The sequence below is a fragment of the Gekko japonicus genome, unplaced genomic scaffold (assembly GCF_001447785.1).
Source record: "Gekko japonicus isolate JY-2015 unplaced genomic scaffold, Gekko_japonicus_V1.1 scaffold93, whole genome shotgun sequence".
In the NCBI taxonomy this organism is placed as follows: Eukaryota; Metazoa; Chordata; class Lepidosauria; order Squamata; family Gekkonidae; genus Gekko; species Gekko japonicus.
The window spans coordinates 619,416-641,299 of NW_015160838.1; the positions used below are offsets into that span (position 1 = coordinate 619,416).

The 21,884-nt window shown below is 41.6% G+C and overlaps 1 protein-coding gene and 1 pseudogene across 1 annotated transcript in view; one reads left to right on the plus strand and one right to left on the minus strand.

Moving 5' to 3' along the window:
- The first annotated feature begins 136 nt into the window (after nt 1-136).
- Nucleotides 137-21,884, plus strand: part of LOC107116527 (guanine nucleotide-binding protein G(q) subunit alpha) — a 151,180-nt gene continuing 129,432 nt past the window's right edge. The window contains exon 1 of the mRNA XM_015418457.1: nt 137-660. Coding sequence (XP_015273943.1) covers nt 525-660 — 136 coding nt within the window. The 5' untranslated portion in view covers nt 137-524. The remainder of the gene's footprint in view (nt 661-21,884) is intronic.
- LOC107116586 lies at nt 5,223-5,533 on the minus strand (annotated as a pseudogene).

Here is a 21,884-nt window from a genome sequence, read left to right on the forward strand (position 1 = left end):
AGAAAAGGGAGCGAAGAAAATGTGTGTGTGGAGCGGGGGAGGGCTCCGTAGGAATTAGCTTTCCGGAGGCGGAGGCGGCGACGGCTCGGTTGAGGAAGCTGGAGGGGGCATTTTAGCGAGTCTTAGGGAAGGCTGTGTCAGTCTGCAGGCGTGGAGGAGGGGAAAGAAGGTGTTTGCACCGGCGCTTCGCTGTCTTTTGGGCAGCGCTGGGGCTGCCGCCTCTCCTCCTCCTGTGGATGTTTCCATGTTGTTTGGTGCATGATTGAGAGCAGCAGAAGAGGAGGAGTTGTAAGCAGCCGTGTCACAGACAGGATTGGGGAGGGGGATTTTGTGGATGTGTCCTCGCGTGCTAGCTCTTCCCGGGCATCTTGCCTAGCGTTGCTGTTGTCCCCGGGAGTGGGGGCTCCTATTTGAGGAGGAGGAGGAGGAGGAGAAGAAGGGCTTTCTTGTATTCGTGGCTTTGTGTGTGTGTGTTGTGTGTTTCGGAGTGGGGGCGGGGGTTGTGCCTGAACCAGTTAGGAAGAATGACTCTGGAGTCCATCATGGCGTGCTGCCTGAGCGAGGAAGCGAAGGAAGCCCGGCGGATCAACGATGAGATTGAGAGGCAGCTCCGCCGGGATAAGCGGGACTCCCGCCGCGAGCTCAAGCTGCTGCTGTTGGGTAAGTCTTGACCGGCGGCGCCCTTCACCCCAACCGCGGGCAGCTGCTCTAGGCGCCCCTCCCCCCCCCGCACACCAAAAGGCTCGGAGGCGTATGTGTGTGCAGCCATCCTCTATGTATGTCGTCCACGGAGAACCACCCTCGTTTTTTGTATTCCCATGCATGATGGAAAGACGCGTGCACGGGTTACACTTCGATTGTGTTGCTCTCCACCGTTATGCACAGTGGGGCAATACACCAGCTAACCGCTGCTGAAGGGAATCAGATCATGGTGGTGGTGGTGGAAGGTGTGTGCGAAGGAGGGAGGAGAAGGCTCAAACTCGAGTCCCCTCCCCCCTTTCCCCTTTCCTTTCTCTTTCCAGTGGGGCTGTGCAAGCTTCATTATGATCTTCGTTACAGTGGGGATGGAGAAAGGCGTCTTGCGCGCCCGGGGACCCTTGCCATATCCGTTTTCTGCATATGACTGCGTGTTTGCCTGAGCAAACAGATATACGTAGCGGAGTGAATGGCTGTTTCTGGTTCCTGTGGGTGGCTTCGTGTGGAGTGGACGCCTGCCGAAAATGGAGAGGAAGGGGAAGGGGGTGGGCGAAAGGGAGGGGGAAGAGAGATCCAGACGGTGATGGATGTCAGATGTGTTTTTGAGGTGGGCAGGCTGCGAGGGAAGAAAACCATAAGGTTGAAGGGAAGAGAGGAGCAGGGGGAGTTGCCTTGTAGGATTGATGGTAATGGGATTCTGTGTCTGCATTACTCTGTGCGCTGTGCCCACCTCAGAGTAAGGAAGGCTTGCGTGCCTGCTGTGTGGGTGTGACTTTCCCCCCTTGGGCAAGTGTTAAGATGCAAGAGGGGAGAATGCCTAGCTCTGCACCCAGTGGCATCTGAAGGCAAATCTGTGCTTGAGGATGAGTCCTTCAGGATCCTCCCACTGGATGTGAAATGTGTCCTACTCTCTTTTAAGGGGTGGCCAGATAGGAATAACCACACCAAAAATTAGGGCTGTCTGGTCTCTCCTGGCCACTGGCAGGGAATTGGGGGGGGTTAGGGTTGCCAAATTCAGGTTGGGAAACTCCTGGAGATTGGAGATGAAGCCTGGGGAGGACAGGGACCTCAGTGGGTTGCAATACCACAGAGTCCACCCGCCAAAGCATCATTTTCTCCAGGGAAACTGAGCTCTGTGGGAGATAAGCTGTAATTCTTGGAGCTCTCCAGGCCCCACCTGGAGGCTGGCATCCCTAGTGAAGATCCACAGTGTTTCTTCAAAAAAGTGCTTTATAGCAGTGTTAAAATAGAGGATGCTATATGTTTGTGGATGTTTTCCATCCCCCCACCTCTGCCAACACTAAGTGTGCTGTACATTTTTTAAAAAACGTGGAAGCCCTGCATTACCATTCTATCTGGTAATGTTTAGGCAAATCCTCCCTGATTCTTATGATAGAAGTTGGTTCTCCGTTCCCTGTTTGCAGTCACTGGTTATCAATTCTACGTTGCAGTTACGAATATTGATATAGTTAAACAGGTATGCAGTCAGGACCACAGCCTCCTCAGCTCAGAAATCCCTGGAAGTAGGAGAAGATGCCCTGCAAGGATCATAGAGTGGTACTCAGTCTGGTGCTTAGTTTTATTGGAATGTGCTCCAGAGTGGAATGTCTCACAGAAATCCTATAGGTTTGCATTGCTAAATAGCTGAAGAATATGTATCTGAGGATGCTGCACCACAAAATCAATGTCAGTCCATATCCACTCAATCCATCCCTGAAATCAGAATATGGCATCTGGCAAAGCAGTGGTGGTGGAAAGTGCTGTCAAGTTGCAGCCAACTTATGGAGCCCTGTAAAGGTTTCAAGGCAAGAGACAGACAGAAGTGGTTTGCCACTGCTGCCTCTGCATGGCATCCCTGGACTTCCTTGATGGTCTCCCATCAGGGCCAACACCGCTTAGCTTCCAAGATCTTATGAGATTGTGGTACTCATCCCAAACTCTGTTTTTTGAACAAAGTGCTCAGTGCTGTGTACCCCCTGCCCCATAATTTGCTAAGTATTTAGAAAATAAGGAACTGAAGCTACTGTACCTCAGAAAAAAGCTTTGAACCATGCCAGGTCATACATGCCCAGAACCTCTGTAAGGTGCTATAGTGTAGGTCCAAATCCTGGTTTTTATGCAAAGCATTCCAAAGCAGGGTGTCTCCAGCAACCCCATTGGATTGCATTCATAACTGGCAGAAGAATAAGCATCTGAGAGTGCTTCACTTCGTTTGGGGTAGTCCAAAAACTCTGCAAAGTAACTAAAGAATAAGGAACTATGGGTTATTGGGCCACAAAATAAGCTTTGTACCACTTCTGATTCCAGAGATACTGAGGTGGTTCAAAATTTATGTTGGGCTACAGAGATTATCATTGTGATTGGGCTGGAGTAAAAGGAACTGGGAATCAACTCAGCATCACCTAACATTGTACTTTACTGCATAGCTTAAATCAAAGGGAAAGGTTGTGCTTAGGAATAACAGGGCCTGAAAAATGTCTGTAAGAAAGATGTGGTGTTATGAAACTGATTACCAGATGTGAAAGAGTCCCTACTTTATTGAACCCCCTATTTGCTTTGCACATAGAATTAATAATACAGTTTATAGCACAACTTACTTTAAAATAAGGTAACTGTGCAGAGAACTACAAACTTACATTTAGTGATTGCATATAATATATGCATCCATTTTTTTCTGTTATTTGTGTGGGCTGAGAACATAAGTAGATGACTACAGTAAAGAAAAGAAAAAAGATCTTTGACTTCTGGTTTAGATGTAGTTGAGTTATACAAGGGAGGTAGATTAGGGCATAAATATGTACAATCTGCTCATTGTTAAAAGCTGATTGAGCTAGACTGTTAAGGGGTTTCAAATACATTGCTACAGTGTTGGGTTTGCATTGCAATGTATGATATTGCTGCATTTACCCCAGCTTTGCTTTATTATGACAATCTTATAAAGTTCCCTCAAATTGTTGAGAAAGTAAATGTATAGATTTGGAAATTTAGCACCTTCCTTTAGTTTCTGTGCACAGACTATTTCGTTTACATGCAAAGGAATTCATTCATAAATAGGAATGTGTGACTGATAACAAGATCAGATCTGTTAACGGTCTTGCGTTAGGTAATGAGTAACAGTTGGATATATAAAGACATATTTTGTGAAATAAGGGATTTTTATTTGTTCAGCTCACTCCATGTAGTAGTGCTATGCTACTAGGCTGCTTCCACATTGGGATTTCCCCCCTCATGAAACACTGGAAGCCCACAGGATGGCCAGTGTGGTGTAGCAGATATAGTGGTGGACTAGGACCCTGGGTGACCCAGGTTTGGATCCCCACTTCTACTGAGGAAGCTGTCTGGGTGACTTTGGGCCTGTCACACACACTCAGCCTGACCTTCCTCACAGGTTGTTGCTGTGAGAAAGTGGAGGAGGAAAGAATGATGTTCTAAAACTGCTCGGAGTCCCAACTGTGGTAAGAAAAAGCAGGATATAAATAAACAAATGCAATGCATGCACATTAAAGTAGAATGTCCCCATAACAGCATGCTCATTCTAAGCATGATTCATGTGCTTCCCAGGGCTTTCCCTTTTCCGACAGATCACAATAAACCTACTTTGGCCGCGGGCACACGGGCAGGAAAATGCGGGGGGGAAGTGTGGCTGTTTGCCCCGGGGCAAAATAACGCGCGGTTGCGCCAGCAGACATACTGTGGAGGTCCTGTGGTGGGGGGAGGTGTCGAGCACACCACAATCCTGCGCCACAGCGAACAAGTGGCGCGGCGCGGCAAACGGGTGTTTTTTTTCCTCCGGACACCAAAGTGTGCGCATGCCCCGTTGGGTGCTCATGCGGATCCCATGGACAGTTGGAAAAAAAACCCCTTTATACGAGGGGGCATGGGCGGGCGCCGGAACTACCACTGGAAACACGATCAGACGCCCGCCCTTGCCCCGCGGTTACCGGAAACTAGTACCTCCGAGGTACTAGTTTTTAACCGCGCATCTTCGGCGGGAAGCCTTGGGTTCGGCACGGGAGCTCTACGCTTCCCAGATGTGGCGGTGAGATTGCACCCGGAAAATCCGCCTATCTTCTGTGTCTCTAGCGTGCCTAATGCTCCGTGTGACCGCAGCCATAGATCTGATTCAAAAGTTGAACTTCGGAGTAGTGGTTGTGAGCAGCATGTGGGGACTGGGCATGTGGATGCTGTTCCCAAACCATTTGCTGCTGTGGTAGGGCCTGTGTAGATGCAGCTATGGTTTATAATATTTTTTCCAGGTTTTAAAACATTTTATTTGCATATTTTAAAAAATTGTGGATTCCAATAATTAACATCATTTGAACAAAAAAAAGGCACTCAGTTAATTGCATTTTACAGCTCGCAGGATCATGGTACAGCTTTGCGTGTATTCATGTGTTACTAGATCCAGGATCTTCTTTCAGGAATCATGCAAGCTCTTTCCTGCTATCAGGACCAAAGCTGAACAGGCAGATGGAAGGGGCAGTGCCTTCATGCAGCATCAGTAGTTCTCTCTCTCTCTCTCTCTCTCTCTCTCTCTATTCTTTTTGTTTTTGGATGTGAAAGGGGCAGTACAGTCATTTAAACATTATCCAACCTCTTTGCATCTTACCAAGTTAAAACAGCTAAAAGAAGTAAAATAAGAAGGCAAGGCTTGTGGAATGTACAGTGCATAATTTGGAAGGGCTGATTTCATTACGATTCACCTGCTTGCTTCTCCTGTTCAATTGTTTCTTTTGAAGGCAGTGGGTTTGCGTTTGTCTTCTTCAACTTAGACTTATCAAATTTCTCGATTTCAGCCACATCTGGTTTGTCAGACATATTTGCTGATTAATCAGTGATGCTTTGCACACACAGACACAAATCCGATCTTTACAGAAGCTGCTCCGGATGGTAGTATAGTACAGAATATTTTCTGTCATCAAGTTGCAGCCAAGTTATGATGGTACTGTAGGGTTTTCAAGGCAAGAGACATTCAGAGGTGGTTTGCGATTGTCTGTCTCTGTGTAGTGACCCTGGTATTCCTTGGTGGTCTTCCATCCAAATACCGACCAGGACTGACCCTGCTTAGCTTCTGAGATCTATTGAGATCAGGCAAGCCTGGGCTATCCAGGTCAGGGCAGAATTGTGTTAATGTGGCTTAATTTAAAATGAAAAAATGGTGTGCAATTGCAAGTCAATATATTTTCTAAACGAGAGAAATGATCCTACTGTGAGTGTTGTGAAGGAATGGACTTGCAAGCCCTTTCCTGTTCCTTTTGACTGGAACACCCCCCCCCCCACGGAAGGTCAGGAGAGCTCTTCAACTGCCCCACGTTTCACCTTCCTCTTCCTCCCCAAAACTGGCAGTTACAAGTTGGGTAACCACCAGCTGCCATCAGTGACTTTTAGGAGTATCTCCTGCCTAACACTTTGTACCTGTGTTGCCATTTAGAGTCCCTGCCTAGTTTTTGCTCCTCCCACTATGCTTCTACAAGCAACTTTGAGGGAGCTCTCACAACTTTACCGTTTTAAGCTAGTGTTCTCCAGGGCTGGTGAGCTTGTCTGCTGCCCTTCCCTATTGCCACAATAGCAAGACCCAATAGGTTGGTGAGTTTCCAGAGATCAGACTTAGAGGCTTCAAAATATAAGAAAGTTTAATGAATGCATAAAATAATACACATGTTCTGTTCATGATTTCAGGGTTAGCGAGAGCACAAAGAAAAGGTGAAAACATACAGTCCTCTCTCCTTTCTAGGTACTTCTTTGATATAGTACAGGCTAGCTTTTGTTGAAGTTGCCATAAGTTAGAGTCCATTGTGACCTTAGCCAGGTTGGGATTCCATTGTCTCCTGCCTCAAGTACAAGATGCAGTCCCTGGGTGAAAGCATAGTCTATCATAGCTTGTGCCCATCTGAACAGATGCACAAAATGAAAGAGACCCCCGTATCCTGGGAATTTATAATTTGACAGCACTTAACCCAAGTATGGAGGAGCTGGTCCACCTATGAATCATTTGGATCTTGCTTTACCAAAAGAAAGAGTTTATAGCCATCTGGCTGTTAGCAGTCTCTGTCCCTTCTCATTGTAACTAGATGGCAAGATGGGAATGAGTAAACATTGTCCTGCTTTGGCCAGTGCCATTAGCTGTGTGCTCTGTGCTGGAAGCTTGATGGCTCCTTTCCCTCCTGTCCATCTTAATGCTGGCTGTGAGTTAGAAGCTGGACTCCTGTACATGGACAGAATGTTGTCACAATGAATGCAATACTGGGGTGAATTTTTTGGTGGAGGGCATTTCTCCCAAAGTGTGTTGCCATGTTCCTAGGCCAAGACTAGTTGTCTCATGTCTTATTAAACAGAATGGACAATCACAGCCCATCAGATACTTCTGTTGGACCCTCTGTGTTCATTTCAGTGGTATGCTCATTGGACTCTCTATCCAAACTGCAGTGAAATGAATGACTCGCTCAGCCATACTGCTTGGTAGACTAAGACCATTGTTAGCAAATTGGTAATTACACAAATATAATTGGAATTGTTTATCTACAATGAGTAATAGGCAAATTTTAGATTGTATAATAGCCCCCTTTAAAGACAAATGAACCTCACTGAGGTTAATAACCCTCTTGTCAGGAGCAAGGCCTAAGAGAATTAGAAATCTAAGTTCCAGAGGGCTAGCCCATATTAGTCTGTTACAGCGTGAATAAATCAGTCTTGTGGCATTTTGAAGATTAACACCTTTTTATTCTAGTATAAACTGGCATACCCAGACATCTGAGGAATTAGGCTGTTGAACTTAGAAACTTATGCAAGAAGAAAATGTGTTGGTCTTCAAGATGCCACAAGACTCCTGTTTGTTTTAGAGTTCTATGGTGTGAGAAACATTGTTTTTTAAAAAAACAACCTTGGGTGTATTCTTCCTTAGATACAACAACATTTTAGATTACAGTTCAGAAGCAATTGAATTTGTGTCCAAATAAATATATTTAGGATTGGACTGTAAAGTGGTGGTCTTAATTATGCTTTAGGGGGAACGAACTCCTTGGGAGTTAGTGGAATTTATCTGCAACTAATTGTGTTTGAGATCAGGGTAATGGTTCCAAACACGCCCTTATGTTGATGCTGCTTACCTACCAAGTTTCATCAGATTTTGGCCAAAGAGGCACAATTGCTTATTATATCAGAGGTACACCTTAAAATGCCTATAATGCGTTCCATTATAACACTCACATGGTGCAGTACTTGGAAAGATTACTTCAAAGGAAGGTCTTTATTTCATTGCAAGTAGATTGATGGATAAGTAATTATACCTCTTTGATTGAAGGATGCAGAACAGTGATAGGGGAGCACCTGATGCTGTAGCATTCTTCAAGCTAAATGAGTGCAGATCTGCTAAGTGCCTCTGTGGAAGATCATTGGATTCCATGTAAGCACCTCTGATGATACCAATATAATAAATTGAGTATTTTCTATAACAGACTTGTAAATACTTGCTCACAGTGAATAGAAATGGCTTTCATTGAGTAGACAGCGAACAATTATGAAAATTGGTTTTCCTTTCTTTTAGGTTGCAAATAACTAACAACTAGTGATACTTTTTGTATCACTATTTGTAGGCAAACTAGTGATACTTTTTGTAGATCAGTAATACTTGTGATTTTATAATCAATGGTCTATTTCAGGGGTGTCAAAGATATGGCCCGCGGGCCGGAACTGGCCCATCCAGGTCTTGAATCCAGCCTGCGAGTAGACCGCTACCTCCCTGCCACCCCCCTACCCAACCCCCTACCCCACACTGGTAAAGATTTACTGCTGCCTGTTGGGGTTGATCGGCAGCTCCATGGAACTGGCTTTTTCGGGGACTGAGATCAGCTGTTTCCCTCTGTTGTTGGCAGCAAAGAAGCTCAGTGCAATTGGCAGCTCCACGTGACTAGCTTTTCTGGTGGCTGCGATTAGCTGTTTCCTCTCCCTCTGTTGTTGCCCTGCAAAGTACCTCCTGTGTTTCTTCACAAAGACTCCCAAGAGCCTCAGGGTGTTCTGCAACTTGTTTTTGGGCTATCCTTTGCAACTCGAAGCTCCCTGCTATGTTTTGTTTAGGAAAGCTGTAAGAGGCACAATTGCCTGCTGCTGCAGTCTCACATGTGGGGTGAGTAAGGTTTTTTTCTGTCATTATTATATTGTAGTAAAGTTGCATGTTTGTTAAGGATTATTTGCCTGGTAGCAATTTGAGAAGTCAGAGTCAATTAAAAAAAACCCCCTCTTTGAATACAGTAGTGTTATGGATGCTTTGCTTGATAGCAATTTGGATATGAGCTGCTAGCAACCCCCCCCCCCAAACCCTCTTTGAATAAAGCTGGCTGCTATGAATTTGTATGAACATCATCAGGATGCTAATTATTGTAATGTTTTCATTATTGTTAATTATTATTGTTTTAGGCATGTTTGTGTTTTAAGTAAAAAAATAATGTCTTTAATTGTGTTGGTCTGTGTTCTTTATAAAGTGTATATCTCTGGTACATGGCATTACATTTTATGACACACATGACTCGACCCCACAAACTCCCATTTATGTCAGATCCAGCCCCTGTGACAATTGAGTTCGACACCCCTGGTCTATTTATTCTAGCTGTAGAAAGTGTCGTCAAGTTGCAGCTGATTTATGGCAACCATATAGGATTTTTAAGGCAAGAGATGAACAGAGGTGATTTGGTATTGCCTGCTTCTTCATGTTGCCCTGGACTTCCTTGATGGTTTCCCATCCAAGTACTAACCAGTGCTGACCAATGCTCCCTCTAAGCTGTGGAGTCTTGTGAGCAAAAATTCTACTTTGCGAGCTACTGGCATTAAAGTTGTGAGTGAGCGATTTGGCAGCTGCATAAATTAGTTTGCTCTGGAGTCATCTTACCTGAGCTAAGACAAAAACGTGTGAGCCGGAGGCTAAAAAATTGTGAGCTAGCTCACACTAACTCAGTTTAGAGGGAACACTGGTGCTGACCCTGCTTAGCTTCTGAGGTCTGATGAGATTGAACTGTCCTGGGATCCAAGTCAGGGCCTATTTATTCTAGTATTAAACTGTTGTTAGAATGGGTGTTGTGTTCTCTGTGTTTTGGATGTGAGTAGTCAAACTTGGTGATCCTGCTGCAATGCAGAGCCTTTATGCTAGCCAGATTTAATGTTTTCCCTTCATCTTGGGTTTTAGGTAGATACAGAGGTATCCCGAAATGTGATGAAATTTGTAATTGCTCATCTGGAGAACCTGATACAAAACCCTGTAATCCTTGACCAAACTACTTGCATTTTTCTTATGGTATCAGCTGCAACGGGTGGTATCTTAAATCACTGTGTGAACAGTACAGCCAGTTTTCACTGTAGTGACACTTCTTTCATTCGACCTCTCTTTGGATATTTATCAAACAATGGATTGGACTTACAAGCATTTAAAATTTAATTTTCATTTTGTTTATGGAGTTTATGAGAATGGGCCATTTAAATCAATAGTCGGTCCCCACATCCCCATATAGTATTTGCAGTACTTCATTTTATTAATTATTAATCCATTACATAAAAACAGAAAAACAGGCACAAAATACTTATCTTATTTCTACTTCCTTATTACAAATTTCTAATACTAAAAACATCGCATCTCTACCAGAATTATTTCATTATGCTAAAGAACTGAGTGCCACAGCCTTTTTATATTCTCAGATCTTCACAAGTTTAATTAAAAAATGTAATTCTTTGAATTTGTATAACCAGTTCTGCTTACTTGGAAACATACCTTGTTTCTATTTGGAATATGATACTCTAGTTTTGTTGTTGTTGTTCAGTCGCACAGTCGAGTCCGACTCTTTGCGACCCCATGGACAACATCACACGAGTTATCTGTAATCCTTACAAGATCATTTTAACACTACTTAGTAATATAAACTTTGGAATATAAGGTACCTTGACTCTTAACCTTTTGTAACAAGTTCTGACACCATTTCCCAGAAACTATGAGTATATTCACATAACCACCATGTGTGAAAGAGGTTAGCTTTATCAGTTTCACAGCACTAACATTTTTTGTCTAAGGTACTATAAATTCTGGCTTGTCTCCAGGGAGAGAGATGCCCTTGGTGGATCATTTTCATTATGTTTTCTCTAAACAAAAGACTAAACCGGAAAGAGGAATCATATGTCAACATGAATTTCTATGTTCTTTTTTCCAGGTGATAGAATAGATCTTAATGCCATTTCAGATGGATTTTTTCCTTTGTCTGGTATTGTCTGCAACAGAATACTTTTTTGTAATCTAAAAATTAAATGATTCTTAACTTGTAAATATAAAAGGGTAATACTGTGATTACTACTACTGCTCGCTACAGAATTAAGTGGTATTATCATATTACTAAACACCAACTCTATGTGGGTGTCTATTCCAGACTTTTCTCTTCTCCCCAAATATATCAAAATCCTGCTTTTAATCCCGTTATCTTTTGTAGAGATGCAAAGGATGAGGTATTTTGGAATACCCTAGAGCTTAAACAGTTTCAGACATGCAGCATGTTCTTAATAATGTCTTTTTTCTAATCATAAAAATTCCTATCCATTTTTTAATCCGTAGAAGTATTTTTATGACATCCTCACAAATGATCTATCAAAATCTGAAATTACTAGTCTCACGATGAAGTGAGTTTAGACTCAAGAAAGCTTATACCTGGAAAATTTTGTTGATCTTTAAGGTGTTACTGGGCTTGAATTTTTTTTACTACAGATTAACATGGCTACCCACTGGAAACATCCACATGTGCCATGATAGTCTGGCTGCTTAATAATACAAATGCCAGTTTATCCCCAACTTTATCCTACTACACTTATTCTGAGCTACTATACAACCAATATTTAAAGACTTATTGAACTCTGCCATTCTTTCGGTCACTTTTACAGAATTACTACAAGCAGATTTTGAAGGAAACAGTTCATTTTTGGTAGCATTACCATTTTAATGGCATTTACTCTACTTTGAGATTTAACCATATCACCATTTAATAGTTAATTTCAGCAATTAGCACTTTGAAATGTACTCTAGGGGACTCACTGTTGACCCCAGAGATAAAAATTCCTAGATATTTAATACACTTATTAGTACTTTTCTCTCCATTTAACCCATTATGGTTGTTGAGATCTTTTTTGCTCTATACTACAGATCTTTTACTCCATCCTTTGATTTCTCAATATTTAGTGTATAACTTCCAGTGCAGCAATTCTACCATGTCTTATCAAACCTATTCCAGGTATGAGGAGTCATGTCATGCCATTCTAAGAGGAAGAGAGGCGCTGAATATGAACAATAATTGTAAGAGAAATTAATGTATAAATTTGATATTTCAATTTTACTGTGTCTTGAGATGAAAAGTTTCTAGAACAATTGAAGCCACAGATAAATTTTGTAATAAAAAAGAGCATTATTTGGACAGAAACATTCTCATATAGTCATAGTAGATGGGATGACTAGAATATCTGGATATCAAGTTAAACTTTATAACACTGAAAATTGAACTTTAATTATTTATTATAATTAAAACACATTATAGTGTATCAATAGTTGCCAAAATTATTCACATTTACTCAACAAAGATATCCTTGAACATCTCCTCTGGACCTTTTTCAGTCTGCCTTCAGGTCAGGCAGTGGGAGAGCGAAAGCCCTGGTGGTTCTGATGACCTTCGTCTGAACAGGAGGATGTGCTCTGGACTCATTCAAATCATTCCTCAGAGACAGACTCAAAAGGACCAGTTGGAGACCAGTTGTCCTCGGTTTTGCAGGGTGCAGTTATATCTCCATTCTATTCAACCTTTATGTAAAGCCCTCAGGAAAAATCATTTGTAGTTTTGGAACTGGCCGTCATCAGTATGCTGATGACATAGGGGAGGGGTCGTGGCTTAGTGGTAGAGCATCTCCTTGGCATGCAGAAGGTCCCATGTTCATCATCAACATTTATTACAATTGAAAAAGCAACCAAATGTCCCACGGTATCTCCAATTACAAGGATCAGGTAGTAGGTGATGGAAAAGACATCTGCTTGAGACCCCGAAGAGCCACTGTGGTCTTGAGCAAGGCTCCCTCTAAGCTGTGGAGTCCTGTGAGCAAAAATTCTACTTGGTGAGCTCCTGGCCTTAAAGTTGTAAGCAAGCAACTTGGTTGCTTGATAAATTAGTTTGCTCTGGAGCCATCCTTCCTGAGCCAAGACCAAAATTTGTGAGCCGGAGGCTAAAAAACTGTGAGCTAGCTCACACTAACAGCTTAGAGGGAACACTGGTCTTGAGTAGACAATACTGACTTCGATGGACCAAGGGTCTGATGCAGTATAAGGCAGTTTCATGTGTTCTTGTGACACCCAGCTCTTTATCTCCTTGTCCAGATCTTCTGGTGATGCAGTAGAGGTCATGAATCGTTGCATGTCCATTGTAGTTAAATGGCTAAGATTGAACAAAATGAAACTAAATCCTGATAAGACAGAGGTAGTGCTAGTTGGCAAGGCAGATCTTGAAGGACACTGTGCTTCCCACTTTTGATGGAGTTCAGCTGACCTTTATGGACTTAGTCAAGAGCTTAGGTGTTATACTGAATCCAATATTACTGCTTGCTCAGCTGCAAAAAACACTTAGCCCAGAAGATGGGCTCTTACTTGACTTGGCCAATGTGGCCACCTGGATCCATGCCATGGTACCCTTATGACTAGACTACTGTAATGCACTCTACATAGGTGTCCCCACAGAACAGGAGTGGCCAGAGCCACGTAAAATAAACGTCAGGCGTTTGAGAGCTGCATGCCATAAACAAATATTGCACACATGTTTTTATTGGCAAATATGCAAATTTGCTTTTTATTAACATTAAATGAGACTGGCCAAAAATAAAAGCAAAAGGGGTAAAAATAGAAATTGACAGTGATATTTATTTGTGCAATGATATTTGTAGGCGCGGGGGGGGGGCTTTGAGAATGCATTTAAAGTTAAAGTTGCTTTCTTTCTCTGCTCCCCCTTGCCTCAAGCCTTCCCAGGAAGGGCAACTGGCTGGGGAAGGAAAGACTGATCGGCCCAGCTGCCCTGCCGGGAGCCACACAATATGTGTGAAAGACCTGCATGTGGCTCCCAAGCCACAGTTTGGCCACTCCTGCCACAGAGTAAACTCAGTGATTCCAGTCGGTTCAGAATGCTGCTCAATTATTACCAAGTGCTAGTTAGAGCATACATATCAGCCCCATTCTGGAGTCACTCCATTGGCTGCCTATGAGTTACCAGAGTCAATTTAAGGTATTGACTATCATGTACAAAGTCCTTCATAGACTTGGACCCTCATATCTGTGGGACCACATCTCCCCCATGCTTTCCCATAACACCTTCAGTCATCTGAGCAGGGGCTTCTACAGGTATTACCCTACAAATGGGCAAGATCAACAATTACTTGTACACCTTATGGAATGGCCAGCCTTATGCAGTCAGGAGGCTTCCACTGTCCTGGCATTCTGCAAACTATGCAAAACTGAATTATTCAGGAGATAATTTTTACAAAGATAATAGGGCGTTTTAATAATGTTATTTAATTTATTTTATTTAACCAGAAGAAGAAAGGAAAGAGACTACTATGTGTAATACATACTGTCTGTTGCTGTATGTATTATCCTGTTATGTAATTTCTGCACTGTTTAATATGTCATGTTAATATGTGTGTTTTGTTTTGGCTTTGTTCCAGATTTTTACTTTGGTTTTAATTTCTGCATTCTAATCCTATTACATTGCTTGTTAGATGTCCATTTTAATGGGGATTAGGCAGGAGAGGTTCTTTGTGGATTGCTTTCATGTATTTTTGATTTGAGATGCTCTGTATTAGGGTGAACAACTTGTTTTGCACTGAAGGCTACAACTTCAGATGTACTCCAAAGTAAGTTGCTCTTGATGATTTGCCTAATATCTGCATGACTATGACAGATGTTAGTGTACAGCTGATTAACATGGCATGCTTTTTTCACAAAAGCCACATTGCTCTGACTTCTTTATTACCTGACTTTATTATACACAGGAACCTATTAATTGAACATTGAATAAGTTAGGAGGCTATCAGTTCCAGGCAGTACTCCAAGATCCGAGAGGCTGATTGTGAATGTTTATAATTGCTAAAATATATATGGCCCACCTTCCCAATTCACTTCAAGGTGGCTTTCAACAATTATCAGAAAATAAAATAATACCTCCAGCAGCCTGAAAATAAGTGAAGATCATAGGGTTGCACTGGAGATAGACCAGGATCAGGGAACAAGATCAGAATTAACCAAACTATCAAACCCCAATCCAATGAAAACAAAAAAACAGCCTCCCAAAATGGCTTAGCATCCAAAAGCCGTCAAGAAAGGTGTCATGAATTGCATGAGGAAGGCTGTTCCATAGACATTGCACCATGTCCTGCTTTTACTCTGTTGGGAGCACATAGAGAAGGGACTCGGAAGAAGATCTTAGTGAATGAGCAGAACTGTATGGGAGATGACAATCCCAATGCATTAGGAAATAACTTCATTTCTACTTTTTTACCTTGTTCCGTATGCAACCGTTATGTTTTCACCAAGTGGAGGCAGTAAAATATTGTGGACATTCAGAGAAGTGGTCTGTCCTTGATTTAGTTGTTTTCCCCTTTTCTGTGACTGGGCTTAACATGGTCTATACAAACAAGCAAATTAAAGTCCTTATTAAACTTATTACAGGCTTCTTAATTAAAATACTTAGTCATTCAGTGCCTCTTGTCCCTGATAGCCATGTTTGTTCAAATTTATGTTACAAGCTGTTCACCCATTCTTTTTTCATCCGTTCCCGATTTTTTAAATAAGAATTTTAAAGGGAGAGTTTTACTGCTGCTTCACGTGCCTCACTTGCACAGCCCCTTAACATACTGCCTACTCCTTTGAAGTACTTCCTCTTGACAAGACACCCAGGTAAGAAGAAGGTGATCAGCTATGCCAGTGGTTCTTTAACAGTGGCTGTAGGTCCACCAGGGAGAATTCTACAAATCTTGGGGGGCCTTTAGGATTTTAGGCAGCTGCTTTTCTTAAACTGCAGTGGCTTCTGACAACAAGCAAAGGAGAATTGTTTTATGCTGCTCACCCTGTCCTAAGGATGCAATCTTCTGTTCTAGGTTCCTAAAAAAGTGATAACCAGCAAACAGGAATCTCACCTAACATTAAGGAGTTGGCTGCTAACATTAAGGAGTTGGAGGAGGTCTCATTGCCTTATATCTGTGTCATCCTATGCATATATCATAAATACACTTGTATAGATAAAATTGCCTTGTCAGGAGTGCTGTTTTACTTGTTGTTTGAGAGGCATATGATAATAATGTTGCATACTTGGTGGACCATAGTGGATTAAAGGTTAACCAGTGGGCTAAGTGATGCTTTGCCATAAATCAATCATGACAAACTGACAAGTCAGATGAGATCAGGAAAACTACTCCTGTTCTTATTTTGTTTTAAGGAGCACATACACATAAGCTGAAAGAAGTGTAACAGCAAAAATAATGGCCAAAGAGTGGGAATTTTTCATGTCAGTAGGAGCAACAAGAGGGGAGATATGAATTTGGTATTGGGTGTAGTGTCAGAGAAGCTGCATATGGAGCCGCTCAAAATTTCTATGAATGATACCCATGGATTCCATATTCTGTGTATTCCCTGGATGCATGAAGGGATGGGGTAATAGTGATATAGATATCAGTGAAATGGTGCAACTTCTCTACTAGTGTGCGAACTTTAAAATAATACAAGTATGTTATACTGGTTCTTGATAAAAGCATTTCAACATGGTGTCTTAATACTATTTTCCTTGCAAGTTAGAAACCTAGAAACGTTGCTATGACTTAAAAAGAAATCATAGGTTGTCTCAGTGTATTTTGCTGCTCTTTAGCCATTAATGTGGGTCTGATATTGACTGTAATAGGCTTGCGTTATCAGGAGAGATGGATCCATCTTGTATTCATGCTGATGTAAAAGAACCCAAACAGACATAAAAACAGTGTAAGATTATACTATGATGTCCTGGGCATGAACAAGCATCACCTAATACTTTCTACTAGGTCCTTTCACTTTCTGAATCCCTTTATCATGTAACTCTGGCTTATTTTGAGCTCGATTACATATTATGCATTCTGAAGCGAAACTCAAAATGCATAGTTTGAGTTCAAATTTTGCTATTTGATCATTTTCTCTGTCTTTTCCTTTAGTGTTTTTAGAAACATGGTGTTTGTGATTACCTAATAAAGCAGGGAGTATTAATATTGTGTGTGTTTTCACCATGGGGAGGAGAATGATGTGCTATGTATTAATGCTTCTCACTCCACTACCAGTGCTTTACAACACTTTACAGTTCTTTTAGATGAAGTTTGTAATATCACAGGGAATTGGTTGACAAGGTGACCAGGCATTGGATACTAGCACATAGTAATTTATGTTTTAAAGCATTTGCAAGCATGGCATCTAGGAATTTTAAATCTTTTTCCAAACATAAATTTGGAGCAGGGGCCACAAACCTTTTCTTTAACGAGAGCTTCTTCTGAGTAATGAAAAATATAATGAGCCATTTCTTCCCTATCCCAGCGTGTTACCAAGTTTTGTTCTGTCCTAGAAACAGAACATGGACTAGGAAGACCACCATAAATGAACAGTCATAAATTCCTCCAATAAATGAATCTATTAGATAAGCGGCACAGAGAAAAATCCTATGAGATAAAACTTTTTTTTAAAGGGCTAGTATGGATCTTTTTGAAGTCTCTTCCTGGGTCTTGTAGGTGATGCATGTGTTACCTGTGGAGACATTTGGTTTAGAGGCCTTCCTGCGATCATCCCTTTCACTGTTACAAATAAGTGTTCCTCTTTTTTTACTGATTATTTGTACTGCTGTCATATGTACAGTGTTAAAAATCCAGGGTTTTTTTTTTTTGCACTGTACTTCAGTATTGTTTACATGGAGCAACTAAAGGAATGCATATGTCACACTGCCGTCAAACAGCAAGCTTAGTGCAGACTGGCCGCATGTCTAATTTAATCGGGTGTATTTTGTCATGATCAGAGCACTGCATGCTCACACCACAGTTGATCAATCAGGCTGCAACCATGAAGTGGGCAGGCGGGCTGTTGTCTCATCTGCAGGCCCTTTCCCCTGACAGGACAAATTGCTTACAGAGGAGGCGAACTGAAAATACAGTGGCACTGTGTCCCTCCCCTCAGCTTCACAGCCCGGGCACGGAGGTGTGGTTATGCACACATTGCTAACTAGTTACAAAAATGGCAGCCGGGAAAACAAAAGAGACCAGTCAGACCTGCCTGACAGCTTGGGTTTGCAACAGAGGGATCAGACAACAGGAAATCTGGTGTGAAACCTGCTCAGCCCAAAAGGATAGGACTTTCACAGGTGTCAAATAAACACGCAGGAAGGGTGGAGAACGGAACACAGACAACTGGAGAACCAGAGACAGATGTTGCTGTCTGATCGTGCATTTTAAATCTGGAAGGAAACAGCAATGGCACCAAATCAAACTGCCTGGTGGAATGAGCTCCCTTATGAGATCAGGGCCCTGTGGGGCCTGTTACAATTCCTCAGGACCTGTAAGATGGAGCTCTTCCACCAGGCTTTCAGTTGAGACAGCAGGCATCCACCTGATATGGCCTCCCCTCCAGGGACCGCAGATCCTACATTACTGATATCAACATCATCTGTTGAGGCATATTGTACATCTAGTATTAGACTGTTTAATTGATTTATGTGTTTTAAATTTTAAAATTTTAATTGTACATCTGCACTGTGTGCAGACTGATGTGTTAGAACCCACCCTGAGTCTGCCATGTGGGGAGGGCGGGCTATAAATTTAAATAAATAAATGTCTGACTACACCCTCATGTTGAATATTTTTATACCTTAAGTAATTTCTTTTTCAAGATGAGCTAGTATATAGTTGTTGGTGTAAAGCTCTTTGAAGGATTTGTACCATGGGTTCAAAGTAGGCGAGAGGGTAGGAGATAGGGTTGCCAACTCTGGGTTGGGAAATTCCTGGACATTTGGATGTGGAGCTTGGGGAGGGTGGGATTTGAGGAGGGGAGTGACCTTAGTGGGGTATAGTGCCATAGAGTCCACCCTCCAAAGCAGCCATTTTCTTCAGGGGAACTGTTCTTTAATCTGGAGATCAGCTGTAATTCTGAGAGATCTACAGACCCTAATTGGAGGCTGGGAACCCTAGCTGGTGAACTATGATTGATTTCAGATTTTGCCCAAATGTTAGAAGAGATTGACAGAAAGTCCAAAACAGTTGGGTTTGTTGTCCTGGGAGAGGTTGGCATAGTTTCCCCCTCCCTGTTTTTTCTGCAGAAGCAAATATGGCATTAGCTTTGAAAAACTAGACTGTTTCATGTACTAACTGAAAGAGTTGCACAACTGTACTCATATTTGCCCATCTCATTTATTGAAAGAGCATGCTGAGCGAGGTTTTAAGCATAGTTTTTTTTTTATTTTATGTGTTCCTGATTTTTAATTGAATGTATTGTATAGTCTGTCTGTCTTGCAGAAAATGTAAAATTTAAATTTTGAGCAGTAGGAGGTCATCTAGGATTTAAACTTGTGTAAGTCTGAGTGGCATAGTTTTGATGCCCAGTGGACCCAAAAGTATGTCGTCTTGTTATGTAGGACACATTTGAAACGGGAAAAGAATGATAGGTACCCTCTGGGACCTGTCTTCAAAGTGCATTTGTGAGTTCTGTAACTTTATTGCACTGTTTCTCATGGTAGCTCAGATTGGTTTATGAGGATGATAAGGTAGACAAAGTAATGAAAAAGTTGTTGAAGTTCCCCATTTATTCCTTAAACCGAAGAAATGGTAGCATAGTACTAAACTGTGTGCATGTGATGATCATAAGGCAATTGTTGATGTAGGAATGCTGTAGTGGATGGTGAATATATTTGCTCAGTTGAACAGGCTAGCTTGTGAAATGCCATTGGCTTCATCTTACATAAGGAACTCAAGCCCATAAGTTGGAATGGACTCTGCAACAACTGAAAATATTGCACACAGAGAGCTTCATATTGGAAGCAGCAGTGAGAGCACTTGAAAGCCTGGGATTGGAAATAGGGCATGGGAAACTGAGTAGGGAGTAGCTCAAACTGATTTCCTGGTTCAAAATAGTAATCCTGTATGTGAAAACGTACATCATATATTAGGGAATATAATATTTTTGATTTGGTGAATTAATGCCTACGATAATGTTTGATACTCGGAAGCCTGTGCTATAGATGATGGTAAAAGATCAGTTCAGTGAAATTATACAGATCTGTATGTGGCGGCTCTGAATTATGGTGTACTGATCATCTTATTTCCTGGGCAGGATTTTTCAACATTTGTATCATAACCCAAAGCTGAGACCTGAGACCTCTGAATATAAGAAAATGTATTATGGCTAGTTCTTCTTTTTGTGCATTAATTCTTTTTCACTCTCTGTTACACAGCAGGAAGAACAGTTTCAATAGAGTATTTTTGAATGACTCATGAGACTACTTTGTGGGGAGTGTATTGTACTGTAAATCTGGCACCTAGCAGCCACAGTACTCCTCAGCTTTTTGCAGGGTGGCATGGGGGCTTGTACCCTGATTTGCTGAAATGCACATTTAAAGTAGCTAACAACAATTCAGATGCTGCAAGAAAAAATCTGTAATAATTATGATTGGAATATGTATTTGGGTGTCTGCCTTAAATTGCATTTTGCAATGGCAAACATTTTATATGCACTCAACAATTTTAAATTTCTAATTAATATATAACAACAGCAGAATTCAGGTGCATTAGTAAGCCACGGGTGTTCATTTCAGTGGCTGAGACTGCTCATTCTCATTCCTTGCAGTATGTTTTAGCTGTTTGCCAGTAGCTTAGAACTGAGCAAGCTATTGTAGTGTGGTACTCCAGTAAGTGAGTGTGTGTATTTTACCTGACCAGCATAGAGAAACAATTATCTGGCTGTACACATTGGATGAGAAATACGTATGTGAATTAAGGACAGTCATCTTTCTCTTCCTTCCTTACATTGTTATGTATTCTGGAAGTGGGGGAGAAGAGAAAAGTAAATTCTCCAGTCTGTAATCTCAGGAACAGTTTTCTTGCTCTGATGAGAGAATGGCAGAATAGAATGCCTACAGCTGTTCCAACCTACAGTCCTCAGTAAATGGGTGTTAGCCAGGAAATCAAACAAAAAGTTTCCTTAGTGGTGATTACTGACTTAAAAGGTTAAAATGAATTTGAGCATGAAAAGTTTGGAAGGATGCCATCATTCCTTGTGCTGTAAGGGGTTTTTTTAACCTTTCATACGTGAAAAATATACAAACATTCAACTGTATTTTATTTTTGTAGAGGCATTAGTATACAGTATTCTCTTTAGGTTATCTGAGAATGAAAAAGCAGTGTCACTTCATGTACTCAGTAAGCACTTGCTAATGTGGTAGGTAGCTGAATATGGATTGATCAAGCTTTTGATACTATCAATGACATTATACTTCTGGTCTCCCTATCTGGACTGGGATTGGGAGGCATCAGTCTGTGGTAGTTCCATTCTTACATATGTTTCAGAAGGTGGTACTGGGGAAGTACTATTCAGTCCCTTGGCCTTAGGCCTGTGGAGTGCCACAACCCTCTATCTTGTCCTCTGTGCTCTTTAAAATCTGCATGAAATGGCTGAGTGGGGTCATCCAGACATTTGGGCTAGGTTATCACCAATATGTGGGTGTCATTCAGCACTATCTTGCATGTCCAGCTGATGCTAGGGAGGCTGTAGAAACCCTGAACTGGTGCCTGGAGTCAGAGTGGATGTGGGCTAATAAGATGAAGCTTAATTTTGACAAGATGGAAGTGCTACTGGTGGAAGGTCTGACCCAGGATTTAATGGGGTTGTGCCAGGGTAGATAAAAATCAATGTTTTTTTTAAAAACAACAACAACGTAAATTGGATTTTTAAATAGAATGCTTTTTTGAAGAAAAATCTACCTAAAGATAGTTTTCTGTTTAAAATATAGTATAGTCTGAAGGCTATTTGCCATGAAACATGGATTAAGTTTTAATTATGTAGTAGAAGGCTGTATATTCATGCAATGTTTAAATTATTTTGTAATGAATTCCAGTCATCTATCCACAGTGCCATGCTCTCCCAGAGGTTT